Genomic DNA, 15,122 nt, shown 5'->3' on the forward strand with positions numbered 1-15,122 from the left:
ACACTTATCAAGGGTATCAGAACTTGTCAGAAATTTGGGATGCATGGCTAGGCTTAAAAAGGGCCTTGTGGTGGTTAGCTTAGTAAACACCTATAAACATATGCTCTTCATGCAGAGTTGGTTACTGGTGCCTTGTATATATGCACTCACCAGAAGTTGAAATTTCTCTATAAAAAAACACCTCAGAACTTTACCTCAGTCTCATGTTACTCCCATGGCAACTAATTTGCACAATGAGCAGCATTTACACATTTAGTTACAAGTATTTTAGTCTATCTATTTTATCTATTTAGCACCCAGGACTATCACCACTCTGACAGCATCTGGTTTGGGCACTGGGCAGCATCACTGGTTAGGTTAGCTACAGGTTACACCAAGTAAGCACCCTTTCCTTGGCTGGTTACAAATACCTTCCACTCCTATCCCTTGCAAGTCCACCTTAGTACCCACAGCCATGGATGGGCACTTTCCTGCTCTTTATCTAGCCTGGTGAACATGGACATCCTGAAGCAATGTAGCAATTGCCCTATGTACTCTGACAACAGCTGAATTCTCAGATAGACAAATACAGTGGAGGCTACACTCACATAGAGAGAGAAGTTGTCAAGGACTGACATGCATCACTCACTGCAGCCACAAAGGACCACACCCATAGATCTACATATGGGGAGGTGCTCATATGCAACTTACCCAAACCTCAAAGGCCTCTCAGGCACACCCCTCAGAAACTCTGCATGCACATTAACAAGACAATTTCAATCACAGCACATAAGGTCACATCTCATTGTGTCTCAACTACCAAACCCATAAGGCAAAAAGCTCCACAACCCAATATTCCAATCATAGGAAACCCCATTCTTAGACAAACTGATGTCACTCTTACTAGGGTGCATAAGGAGAAAGTTACAGTTAGTTGCCAGCAACTGACAGATCATGCAAGCACACAGGTCACTTACCCTCAAGTACCAGTATGACTAAGTCATAGTCCATGTGGGCATGAAAGATGCGAGATGCACCTCTTTGGATTACATGAAGAGAGACATGACTGAGCTCTCACAATGTGTGTCAAAGGCAAGTAGGACAAGAGCACTGAGCAGCATTCTACCATTTCCAAGGGTGATGCCAAAATACCAGCAGAAAATGATCAACTTTAACAATTGGCTTAGCTACTGGTGTCAATTCAAATAGCTCCAGTACTTGTCAGCCTGGGAGGACATGGTTGACAGGCCACACTGTTTTGCCAGCGATGGTCTTCAACTATCACCTCTTGGCTTTCAGATATTAGCCAAAACATTAACCACCCCTATAGTGCCTTTTTTAGGCATTGCCAAACAGGCACATCTTTCAACATAACAAAAGCTACTCAGGACAAGCTAAAGGTGTTACTGCTCAATGCTAGGAGCTTCAACAAGAAACTGCACTCCCTAGAAGCTCTCTTCACCCTGGAGAATGCTGACATCTCTGCAGTTATTGAAACACTCTGGCGGTGCATGACTATAATGCTTTTTATATGTTCTGATCAGCCATGGAACATGAAAGAACCAAAGGCTGAAGTGCATCTATACCATATTTTTGCTAACTGCAGACCCACCATCACTAATCAAGAAACCCATACATCATGCCTGAAATTACTAGAATCGCCATACAGCCTAAAAACATACTCAGGGGTAATTTTCACTACCCCTCCATTAATTGATAGGCATAAACGAACACCAAAGATTTCCGGACTTTGTAAACTGAAATGCCCTGGGGTAGCTAGGCTGCACACCCACTAGGGGAAACATATCCTAGATCTGGTCTCACAAATATGGGCAGCTCTGCACCCCCCCCCACCCCACCCCCCGTGTGATATCCTCACTGGTAAGATCAGATCAAAAAGCAGTCTCCCTTGAAATAAAGGTAAAAATAGTTCCTTCCACCTAACCGCAAAAACATTTAAGAACTTCTCCAAGGTAAATTAGTCCCTATTAAGAGACAGCATAACTAGTTTCCAAGCTTTCCAAAATACAGAAAACAAAGATACCTGTGCAGAGGTATACACAAAAGTCTTGTATGACCATATAAACAGCAGCACTTGCAATGTCAGTACCAGACTGAAATAAACCCAGGTTATACTACAAAAATAAGGCTATCTGGTGGATCCCTGGTATTAATAGGTTGCACAACAAAACAAAATCATGTCGAGAAGTAAGAGGGAATGAGATAACAGAGCAAAAAGTACCTCATTAATCTAAACAAGTGAATCAGTGAACCAGTCTAGTTTCTGAAAGCAGACCTAGAGGTAAAAATAGCCTCCAAAGCTAAGGATAACCATAAGGCATTTTTCAGTTATTTCTGCAATCTTAAGGGCAACACCCAACAACATGTGGAATTAGTTGTAGATAGCATTACCTGTACTCAGCCAGAAAATATGGGAAATCTGCTGGCTAACAAACTCAGCTGAAATTTTACTTCCCCATCACCCCCAGTTCTCCAAGAATTACCCATCACTCCATTGCCAATTGTCACCAAAGAACAGATTGTCACTGTGCTCTCTAAAGTTAAAAACACAGCTTCAATGGCACCTGGTGATATACCATGTTGCCTCTTAAACAGCTTAAATCAGTATTTACCAGGCACATTAAAATCTTTAACAGCCTCCAGACTGACTGTCCCAGTAGAGTGGAGGACAGCAACAGTCATCCCTCTGCATAAACGGGAACCAGCTACTGACCAGGGAAATTACAAGCAATGAAGTTTGACTAATCTTATATGTAAAGACAAGGAAAGAATAATCAGGACCTGATAAATAATGACGTACAAAACCTCCAAACACTGAACCTGACCCAATTCAGCTTTATCAAGGGCAGGTCATACCTAGTCAGTCTGATGCTTTTCTTTGAGAAAGTCACTAAGGCTGTGGATGAGGGTAAAAGAGTACATACCGCCTACCTCAATATGGCCAAGGCATTTGACATAATTCCTCACTCAGGTATTACAAATAAACTCACAAAATTGGGAATAAATCCCTACGTTATGAGATGAGAGCCAATAGGCTCACAGACAGCACACATGTGGTTAATGTTCATGACTCCAGATCCAGAAAGAGGTGAGTTTCTAGTGGTGTGTCACAGGGCTCATTACTGTGACCACTCCTGTTCAGAATATAGTTCTCTGAAGTCTAGGCAAAAATGTAAGGCCTCTGTATGACAAAGTTTGCTGACTACTGCAAGTCGAACCATTGAACCTCCAAGTGATGTAGACAGCTTTCAGGAGGGTTTAGACCAGGCAAATGACTGGCACTAGAACCATGGCTGAAATATAAATGTGATCAAATGCCTTATCACACCCTTTGGGAACTAGAGTATCCCTGCAAATTACAACATCAACAGCACATCCCCAAGAGTAGACTTAGAGGTGAGAGATGTAGGTACACAAATATATAGTATATAGTATATAGTTTATATATATATATATATATATATATATATATATATAAAATGTGTGTATGTATATATATATATATATATATATATATATATATATATATATATATATATATAATGTGTGTGTATGTATATATATATATATATATATATATATATATATATATATATATATATATATATATATATATATATTGATATATAGTATATATTTATTTTTATGGTACAGATATATATTTCTGTTAAATTGTCGTAAATTTTTATTTATGTTAAAGTCCTTTGTTTTAAATCCATGTGAATTTGTCAATGTGCAGTTTGTTGGTGGTTGTTCTTGACCTGGTCGAGTATGTGGTGGACTATTGGGCTGATAAGTGGAAGTTTGGGCCTCAGTGGAAATTTAATTGTACATGGAGGAGAAAGCCAGAGGAACGGACAGAATTTTGCTGGGTTGGAGGAATGGACAGAATTTTGCTGGGTTGGAGGAATCAGACTGGTTTCGGGAAGCTAGTGGTGTTGGCGATGGACCGGTAATGGTAATGGATGGTGGATACAGCATTAGATTGGTTGCAGCTGTTCGGACCTTCAGAAAGTGGCAGTTGCACTGTATTCAGCAAGTCAGCGATGGCCGGTATTTTTTTTTTTTTTTTTGGTCAGTGGTATAGGAGGACCGGACTGGACTTGAGATTTTGGCTAGAGTTGGAGATGGAGTCATGCATGGTTGAGGAGGCTTGATGCTTTCTATGTTTCGGTTGGCTCGGACACAGTGTTGTCACTATTGTTAAATATGTGTGTGTGTGTATTTGTTTCTGTGCTTTTGTTGTACATTGAGCTTGGAGGAATGTAATTTTGTTCAGCTGTGCATTTGGGTGTATGGTCTGAATGACAAAGTTACTCTGACTTTGATATAGTAACCTGAACTTTTACCACCATGTCCACAGTCGTGAGGAAGTAGCTCTATATGGCACAACCAATAAGTAAAGTTATGGCATTCAGATCCAAGGAAATTATAGTCCTCAGCCCTCATTAGATCAATAATACAGTAGAATGCACCATTTGGCATATACTAGACTAGGTACTTACACAGCAGCTGGAGTGACCTCAGATGTTCCTCACCAAGAAAATACACGGTGTAACAAGCATGTCCTATGTGGATAGATTAAAACCCCTATCCCTTTACTCTGTCTCCTACAAACTATAATGGGCTGACCTACAAGGCACTCAGAAATCTAGCCCTGATGGAGCTGCTACACATGTGCAAGTCAAACAGCATTCAAAAATGAGAGAAAATTCAAATCAAACTTAGTGAATTCAATTCCACATGTGTTCTCAGTTGAGTATGTAACAAATTACTGCAATTCAACAATATCACCCTTCTAAATCAGCCAGCAGACATCTAAATAATGACACCATATACTAAATTAATGAATAAAAAGATTATGACTGTCATCAAATGTAAGCTTCTCCTCCAGATACCACAAAGATAGATCCGCATATATGGGGCAAACGAAGCCACCATAGCCATATCCTTGACATCCAAATAACAATCATCTTTGAAATAAAACAGTTTTGTCATCACCACCTCAGTCATGTATAACAAAATATGAAATCTAGGCCAACACATTTGAGAAGTTTCTAACCAATACTGCACCACATGAAAACCAGCCTAATGTGGTAACCACCTTTACTGTAACTTGACATCTAACATCAACTGTAAAAAAAATTGGTAATATCTTGTATTCTAGATCTCAACCGTAGTAATGGCTGCAAAAACTTGATTAGAAAAGCAGACAAGGGTTCTGTTAAAGAACACCCCACCCCCCACAAATTATATATACTAGCAGTTAATGTAAGTGATGAAATATTATGAATCAAATGTTCATTTAAATCTTTACAATATGTTGAAACAAGTGTATTACATCTCCTGAATCCATGATGTTTCCCCATATCTCTCAAAATGTTCAGATTTTTGCCTTATATTTTTGTCCGTTTCTCATAAAATTTTGACTTTTTGGCAAACCACTGGCTAACTGAGGATTGAATTCAGAAAATAATGACAGACATTTGAGTTTCAAACTTCATACCATTCAGAAAATTCATGCTAATGTAAAAAGTACAGCTGTGTACACTTATCATAAATGTATATGTTTGAGTGTATTCACTGCTTTAGTCATCACTTTTGGGTTATCTACTTGCAGTAGTCCTCAAGTCGGCCCGATTAACAAAGTCTTGTGTCCTGTGTCGGTTGCTGTCCCTTCTTCCATGATGCTAGGTCATCGGGATATAAAACATGCAGCCAATGCCATTACATCAGTTTTTCTTGCCTCAGATGTCAGGTGCCCCCTTAATGGGAAACAATTAACTCTATAAATATACACGGTCATACCTCCAACAAAAAAGCAAATACACCAAAAAGCTTTAGAAGATAGTAAAGGAAAGTAGAGATATATCCAAAAATGAAAAAGAAGGGGGCTGGAGGGAGGGTAACCAGGACTGCAACAGTGAATACACTCGAACATCTACATTTATGGTAAGTGTACACAACTGTACTATGTTCTTCATGTTTCACTGTTGCAGTCATCACTTTTTGGTAGATTCCCAAAGCTAAGGATGGGAGGAGGAATTTAAATAGAATTAGGACCAGCTAAAAGGCCCTGCAAGATTGCAGTGGCAAATCCAGCTCTAGATTTAGAGAAAATTGGCAGATGGTAATTCTTGGTGAAAGTATGTACAGAACTCCAAGTAGCAGCTTCTAGGATGTCCCTGGTAGGGATGCCTCTGAGAAAGGCTGTAGAGGTAGATGCAGTCCTGGTAGAATGGAGTCTGATCCCCTGTGGGACAGGTTTTCCATGGTGTTTGTAGCAAAAAAGAATGCAATGGCCTATCCATTTGGAAATGGTTTGCTTTGAAATAGCCTTCCCCTCTGCCCCTGCAGCAAATGCCACCAGTAGTTGATCAGATTTCCTTTGATGTTTAGTTCTGTCCAAGTAGAATCTAAGTTGTCTATGCACGTCTATAGAGTGCAGCATCCGTTCCCCTTTGTTCTGTGGATTAGGAAAGAAGGTTGGCAAATGTATGGACTGATTAAGGGCCACACTGGATACCACCTTGGGCATGAAGGAGGGATTGGTCCTGAGGGACACTATGTCCCCATGAAAGATGATGAAAGGCTCCACTGCCATGAGGGCCTGTAATTCAGATACCCTTCTTGCTGAAATGATTGCTAAAAGGAAAGCTGTTTTCCAAGAAAATAATTTTAAGTCTGCAGTTGCAGCTGGCTCAAAACGAGGAAGGGTAAGCTTTTCCAATACAAAGTTGAGGTCCCAGGCTGGAGATGGAGCTCTCCTGGGTGGTCATAGATTTTTGGCCCCTCGGAACTGCTTAAGCAGTGGATGAGAGAAGAGGGGTGGTTCTGTGTTATAATGAGCTGAGATGGCAGAGGTGTGAATTTTGATGAAGGAGAAAGACAGGCCCTTATGAAGCATCTCAGTTAAGTATTGTAAGATCTGATGTAAATTGGGCACTGTTGTGCTCATCCCTTGAGATTGGTTCCAGGCACAGAATCTTTTCCATTTTTTAGCACAAGACTTTCTGCTACTAGGCCTCCTTGCCTCTAAAATGATATCCATCACTGGTTTACTGTGGGATGGTAAAGGAGAAATTATGTAATTACCCAGGCTGCTAGATTCAGTGTTTTAAGTTGAGGATGCAGAATTTGGTTCTCCTGCTGAGACAATAGAGTAGGAGTCTGGGGCAGGTGCCATGGGGCCCACAGTGACACACTGCGCAAGAGGAGGTACCAATGTTGGCGTGGCCAGTGTGGTGCAATCAAAATCATCCTTGGTTTGTCTTGTTTGATCTTTAGTACTACTTTGGAGGCAGAGGAGGAAAGGCATAAACTGATAGTTTTTCCAGCTGAAGGACAGAGCATCCACTTTCCAAGCTTGTTTGTAGGGAGTCCTTGTGCAGAATTTGTCCAACTGATAGTTTTGGGGGGAGGCAAACTGGTCTATATCTGGGCTCCCCCATTTGCTTGTCAACATGTTGAAAATCCTTGGTTTCAGTTTCCACTTGTGTGGGTCCATAAGGTTTCTGCTTAGTCTGCCAGTGTATATCGTTTTCCTGGCAGGAATTGAGCTTGTAAATGTACCTGATAACTCAGGGCTGTGCTCCACATTGCCATGGCTAGTCTGCAGAGGGGGTAAGAATGTGTACCCCCCCCTGCTTGTTTATGTACCACATAACAGTGGTGTTGTCCATCTTTATCATCATTAATTGTCCTGGAAGAATGTGGTCCTTGAAGGCTGTCAGAGCATTCTGTACAGCTAACATTTCTTTTTGATTGATATGCAGGTGCATTTGACTTGGGTTCCATTTGCCCTGAATGCACTTTCCTGCCAGGTGGGCCCCCCATGTATAGTCTGATGCATCTGTTGTTAATGTCTGGGCGGCAGGGGGTAGTGTGAATGGTAGTCCCCTGTTTTGGTGGCAGGCCTCCGTCCACCAAAGGAACTCTAGGCGTAGGCAAGGTATGATAGGAATCATTGCCTCTAGGATCCTGTGAATGTTGACACCATAGGCTTTTGAGATATCATTGCAGTTTCCTCATATGCAGCCTTGCATATGGAATTAGAAGAATGCAGGCGGCCATGAACCCCAAAGGCTTGCAGTATTTGCCTTGCAGATAACTGGGTTTTTGTGGCCACTTATTTGAAGTAGGTTATCAAATTAATCCATTTCTCTGGTGTGAGGAAAGCCATCTGGGAAGTTGTATTCAAGCTTGCTCCCAGGAATATAATTTGTTGACAGGGTACCATTTGTGATTTCTTTTCGTTTATGGTGTACCCCATAGAAGTCAGTACCCTTTAAACAAATGCCAGATGATTCAAAAGTATGTCCTGGCTTTCTGCCTAAATTAGACAATTGTCCAGATATGGGTATATTTGAATATTTATTTGCCTGTAGAATGCAATGACTGGAGCTAGGCACTTTGTGAATATACTGGGCGTAGTAGATAAGCCAAAAGGGCAGTGCAGAGAACTGATAGTGCATGTAGCCTGCTTTGAAGCGTAGGTATTTTCTGCAAGACTCCCTGATAGGGATGTACAGGTATGCTTCTTTTAAAATCTAGTGTTGCCAACCATGCATCTTTGCCTAGCATAGGAAGCAGCTGGTGAAGAGTCAGCATCTTGAATTTTGGAATCACCAGAAAGGTATTTGGAGTAGAAAGGTCCAGGATAGGATGCCATGTATTGCCTTTTCTGGGTACCAGGAAAAGTCTTGAATAGAACCCTTGTCCTTTTTCCTCTTCTAGTACCAGCTGAATTACCCCCATGCTTAAGAGAGAGGACACTTGATTTTGGGCCTCTGCCCACTGATTTGGGGGTAGATCTGGCCACCCGTTTGGTGTTGGTAAGGTGTGGAAGTGAAATCTGTATCCTTGGGACACTATATTTAAAACCCATTTGTCTTGGGTAATGAGTTCCCAGTGTTTGGCCTGCAGACCAATCTTTCCACCTAAAGGAGCATTCCGTTGGGAAGTGCTTGGAAGTTTTAAAAGCAAGTCATTGAGACTGTTTTCCATAGGAGGAATCTTACTACTCCATGATTTGGGTTGGGAAACACCCCACTGCTTATTCTTGTGTGTCCCCCTGGGACTGAAACCTGGGGTTTCTGCTGTGTCTGGGTTTGGCTTGAGAAGACCTTGAAGAGGCTGGAAAGGACCAAGTTTTAGAGGGCCGTTGCCTACTAAATCTAGGAGGCTGAACTTGTAAGAAATATTTAACAGTTTGTATAGATTTAGCTTTATCTTCCATCTTTTTCAGAACTTCCTCAGCCTTGTTGCCAAACAGGCAGTCCAGATTTAAGGGAGCATCCAACAATTTAGCTTTAACATGATCAGGTAAAGATTGCTCCTTAAGCCAAGCATGCCTTCTGAGCACAGAACCAGTAACAGCAGCCCTGCAAGAGGCCTCTAAAGAATCAAATCCACATTGCAAAGTATGTTTTCCACTCTGCTCAGCAGAATGCATTAAATCCTGTAATTCTTTATTTTCCACAGTCAGGAATCAACATCATTTTCTGTTTAAGCAATCCAATAACATGTTGTTGATACCTTAACATATGAAACTGACAGTTTAAAGCCCTAATGGCCAAGGCTGCAGAAGTGTAAACCTTTTTACCCCATCTATCCAGCACCCTGGAGTCTATCAGAAGGGGGAAGGATTTTTAGCAGTAGAAGCCTTAATGCCCTTGGGTCCCTGTGAAATAGTCTGGCTCCACAGTAGGATTTTTAAAAAGGAACTTGTGTGAATCAGGAACCCTGTAATATGTGTCAGGTTTTCTGTGAGCTGGAGGCAAGGAATCAGGGGCCAAACTAGATTCCGAAAAAGCATCATCAACAATGTCTAGTACTGGAGGAATAGCTAAAGGCCTATGCTGAGGCAGGAGTAAGAAATCCCTAAGGCTCTTTTTTAAATCAGAAAAATCCTGGCTTTCCCAGTGGAAATGCTCCCTTAGAGTATGTAAGTTTACACCAAAAGAAAAGTCCTCTGGAGGGGAAGCAGAGGGGATAGAGTCCTCTGCATCAGAATCCTCATAAGTAGATAAGGGCAAATTCAGATCATCAGAAGAATCAGAAAAATCTGAATCCTGGTCAAAAGATTCATAAACAACTTCAGTCCTAGGTCTCATAGAAGGGGGAGGCTGGCTTCCCCTTATTAGAGTTATAAGATCTTCAGCCGTTCTTATAATTTGTTTTTTAGTCATAGAGGCCTAAGCATGCAGCCTGGGCATCAGTTTTTTAGTCATGGTTCGAGATTTAGGCCTAAAAGAAGAAAGAGGCATTGGTTTAATATGCAAGTCCATAGGCCTGAATACACCCTCAGAAGCCGGTGCCTGCACATCGGCTCCGGACCCATCCAAGGTAGAGACATCCGCAGGTTCCATAGCTGAAGCATCTCACGGCACACCGGATTCCTGAATGGGTCTCAGTAGAGGCCTGCGAATCAGAAGTAGCGGGTATCAGGGGCTGTGAAAGTGTCTCACTGAGTACCGGTGAACTGGTGACTGGCTTAGGAGAAGCGTCATCGGCAGTTTTGGACCGCGGCGGCCTGTCTCTGTCTTTATCCTTGTGTTTTTTCAGAATCCCGGTAGTAGGATGGCTAACCGATGACATTTCTGGATAATTAAACCGAGAACCGAAATATTTTCAGGCGAAAATATACAGACGACGGATAGTGCGCTGATTAAATAAAGCACAAAACTGAGAGCACGGTACGTTGTGGTCAGGGCCTAGGCAAGGAATACAGTATGAACGAAAATCTTTATGAGGTATTTGCTTTCCACAAGTAATGCAATTATTTAACTTTTGCTGACATCGGTAAGGAGCAAGAAAAAGTTTCCCCAAAGGGGTACTTAGTTGAAGACTTTGGTTCTGAAACTCGAAAAAGAAAATTTCAGGAGTCAGCCGACCGGCACTTCCGAACTGCTTCTGCTTCAAGCACCACACGGCAAGAAAGACTAATGTAATGGCATCAGCTGCATGTTTTATACCCCCGACGACCTGACGTCATGGAAGAAGGGAAAGCAACCGACGCAGGACCCAAGACTTTGTTAATCAGGCTGACTGAGGGCTACTGTAAGCAGATAACCCAAAAGTGATGACTGCAACAGTGAAACATGAAGAACATCCTTTATTCTATCAACTTTCTAAGTGTGTAAGAGTAATATTTAAAAACTGTCCTTATTTTGAGGCCTTTGTTCCCTTATTATTTATGGCTTCATCCAGGTTTCTTGCTGTAAGAGGTTGAGAGGTATGATGTTTCCTACCACCTCTGCATAATGTCATAAAGGGGATGACCTATCTTATCACATTTGAGAGTAGATGTTCTAGTCCCAGCATCTATGTCCATATCAATTACTTAGAAATCATCTGTCAGATTTTCAGTTTATTCAGTGACTTTCAAAATGGAGCATGAAGCTGGTTGTTGCCATTTAAACTTAGTTTGCTGAAAGTTACTCTTATTCATGTTCTTACTTGCACCATCTGGTTGTTTGCAAACCATACAATCCACTTGTCTATTATGTTAATAGTCCTTCACATCCCCTTGTATTTCCTCAGTTCACGATAAGCCGGGTCTTTTTCTAGACTGAACAAATTTTTAGATGAACATTTTAGTTGTGCTTGATAATTTGCATGTAAAGAAAATTCCTTTGCCCGCTGGCTAAGTTCTGTGACTATCCTTTGTTGTTTCAAAATTTGGACGTCATATAAATACATCAAGGCCCGCACGAACATTAATGAAGCGGCTTCCTGAATCCTACACCACCATTCAATAAAAAGTTCATCTGTTTCAGCCACTACTCTAAGACCCCATGAAGTAAAATCAACTTATTTATAAGCTTTAAGCAGCCACAAATGCCAGCCAGAACAAACTACATACTTTTTTGGATTCAGTCCACAGTTCTCTAAAAAACAACTGAAGTATTCTTAGTATCTAAAATGAATGTAAATGCAGTAATCCCATCTTCTTCATCACCAAGACCTTGCTTAGTTGTAACAAATCCTTATCGAACAGTACATCAACTATACTATTATATCAGACTATTATATTACTCTATTGTAATTGTATGTTACTCTGTATTGTGCGTTCTTTTCTTGTATCTAGTGGTTATATATGTGGAGCTTTTCTCCCCAGGCCTCCACTGAAAATGGGCTCACATAGGCCCAGTGAACCATCCCGGTAAACAAATGCAATAAATAAATAAATAAACAAACTATACTGCAACCAAATATGTTACTCAACTCTGTGGAATAGTCCGATACAAAAATGCTCAATGAAACATAGCAAGCGAATTCCAATATATCAAAACAATAGCTTCCATGAAAACCCCCTACAACAGTGTACACATAGAAATCAATCCAATCATGTCCCCAGAACATTTCAGTATTCACAGACAAGCTAAACTGAAAATCAGCATATAGCTAAATATTAATTTATTGCTGCATGGCTAAAAGGTAATTTAAAACATATACTGGTTTCAGTGTAACCAAACTGTTTTCAATATGTATGAAGTAAAAATGTAACATAACACCAATAAACACCAGCAGGCATACGCGCTATATAAAAATTTAAAGAAATAGACAGTCAATAAATATAATTATCATTCATTCAGTCCAGCACTGAATAAAGCCCCCAAGTTTGGTAATCCAGAATTCTTCTACCTCGGATAAGTATTGTAAACCCAAACTAGATGGCATAATTGGTAGAATTCTATCAATTCAATCAACATACATGAAGTGAGCCACTACCCCAGCAATGCAGGCAGGCACAAAATGTAAAAGCATACTGTCCAACAAACATGTAAGAGAGCATTAGTTGCCAGTTATAAATTCAGTAGCTTGCATACAAATATATATATATATATATATATATATATATATATATATATATATATATATATAAATATAACACAAGGATTACTGTGTATGAAATACAGAACAAACAGGTAACTTAAAAGCAGTTTCTAAATCCATAATGAGCATATATGGTGTAGAAATACTGGAAGCATTGCTTTAGAATATTAAATGTTTTTCATGCCAGTAAAAGCAATCAAATGGTCATATGATTGCAAAATGTTGGCATTAGTTTCTGGGAGGTGACAATGCAGCAGAGATAATATCTTTGTATATGAGTGTGTCTATGTATATATATATATATATATATATATATATATATATATATATATATGTGTGTGTGTGTGTGTGTGTGTGTATATATATATATATATATATATATATATATATATATATATATATATATATTTATATTGAGAGAGAGAGAGATAAGTAGGAGGTGGGGGCTACATGTATTCGTTTTTTTTTAATATTGAGGTTGTCTTTTTTGTGGTTTGACATTTTTGTTTTTAACAAAGTGAAGTACACTCCCTTCAAGTCAGCAGTGTTTGTATATATTACTTTACTTTCCTGCATGCATAGGAGCGTGTGCGCCTTTTTGCTTGCATTAACAAGAGACAACCTAAAGCTACCGGATTGCCTTGTGATTAAAATGCCTGTGTCAGCGTTATTTAACAATCGCTGAGACTGCCTTTTGATTTTTGACATCCGTAACATCAGAATTAATTAGTATAGATGGGGTAGGACAAATCTTCCTGCATGGAGGAAAATTAGGGTTTACTCCCCAGGTAAGAACTGTTTGATTTCATGTTTCTATCCATTCATTTCAACCAAATGACTTACATGAATTCATTGTTTATAGCTATTGAATACATATAATGGAATCACAGGGCTTCATAGAACAGTGGTTTACTTTTTATAGGAACATAGAAACAACACTAGGCAAGCCATACATGCTTAAAACATGTTCTCCCTAGTAGGGTTTGTAATCCAGGTTTTGTTTTCAGTTGCTTACGGTAATTTAGCCCTGCAGATACTGCAATAATTTGATTTCCAAATCTCAGAACATTTTGATAGTACATTTTATATTGCTTGATGATTTGTTTGTAAATTAAATCTGAAAATAAATCTTTCCACTCATTGATATTTCGCCTTGTTTCAGCTTCTGGTAAAGTATCATGTAGATAATGATTTTCAAATTCAGCAGTTGACATTTTATGATATTTTGCATTTGTTTGCATGTCTAGAATTATAAAAACTATTGTTATACACCATATACACTTTACTGATAATATGGACATTTTGTTTCCTTGATTAAAGCAAGTAAGTGCAAAATTATTAATTTAGACACCTTTTTTTGTTTATATTGCAGACCCAAAGACTCAGTTCAAGTTGGAAAAGCATAAAGTTGTTTTAGAACTGAACATAAATTGAAGAATTCTCCTACTGTAATGCATTCCATAAGTTCTTGTTTAAGCTGTTACTGTGGCATACGTTTCAGTCATAATTATTTTAAGGAAAGAGTTGTATGCTAATAAATTTGATATGCAAATTAACATTCTGTCTTGCTTCAGTTCTGCTTTTACATTAGTCAATTTGATGAATGTTGTAAAATTAAAATCTCAAAATATTAATTTTTTTCTGGATATTATGCAGTCCGTTTGGATATTAAAATAAGAAACTCCAGGTAATGTTGCTTAAATTCTTTCATTTATACTCACCTTGTTTTTTTTGTAGTTTTTAAGTGCAACAGCAATTTAAACTGGTTTAAAGCTTTCAAACGTGTTTCACATTATCATAGTAAGTATATTTTGAAAAATAAAATGCTTTCATTTGACAACTTCTGATCTTGTATTGTATTTTATAAATGTACAAGAGGTGTAAAACTATATAATGTGTGACATGAGTTTAAACTACATATATGGGCTCATACAACAGAAAAGATGGAAGCCAGAAGGAATTTCTAATTTTAGTTTCCGTACAACATCCGGTTGTCTGCCACTAAATGTTAAATTATTGAAATAGCTTCTAATACTGCTAGTATAACTACTACAACTTAATGCTCACATTATATGCACACCTTCTCTTGCACTGATAACTATCACCCTTCAGAAGGCTTTAGGCTCCTAGAAGATTCTACAAGAGTTACCCTATGCATCACTTAAACAATGATGTCAATACCTTAAAATAAAACAGCAGAGCCCAATTTCATGGCCTGGAGGGATGAAGACCTGACTACAGTGTCGGCAACCTATGTTTGATTAGCAGTATAATAAAGGGGG

General features: G+C 39.3%; 1 protein-coding gene across 1 annotated transcript in view; it reads left to right on the forward strand.

Annotated features, from left to right (window-relative positions):
• Positions 1 to 14,680, forward strand: part of LOC122793322 (interleukin-8-like) — a 152,118-nt gene extending 137,438 nt beyond the window's left edge. The window contains exon 4 of the mRNA XM_044061212.1: positions 14,213 to 14,680. Coding sequence (XP_043917147.1) covers positions 14,213 to 14,246 — 34 coding nt within the window. The 3' untranslated portion in view covers positions 14,247 to 14,680. The remainder of the gene's footprint in view (positions 1 to 14,212) is intronic.
• Positions 14,681 to 15,122: the final 442 nt, after the last annotated feature.

This window comes from Protopterus annectens, chromosome 2.part0 (assembly GCF_019279795.1).
Source record: "Protopterus annectens isolate FY-2018-M chromosome 2.part0, PAN1.0, whole genome shotgun sequence".
NCBI classification, from domain to species: Eukaryota; Metazoa; Chordata; order Ceratodontiformes; family Protopteridae; genus Protopterus; species Protopterus annectens.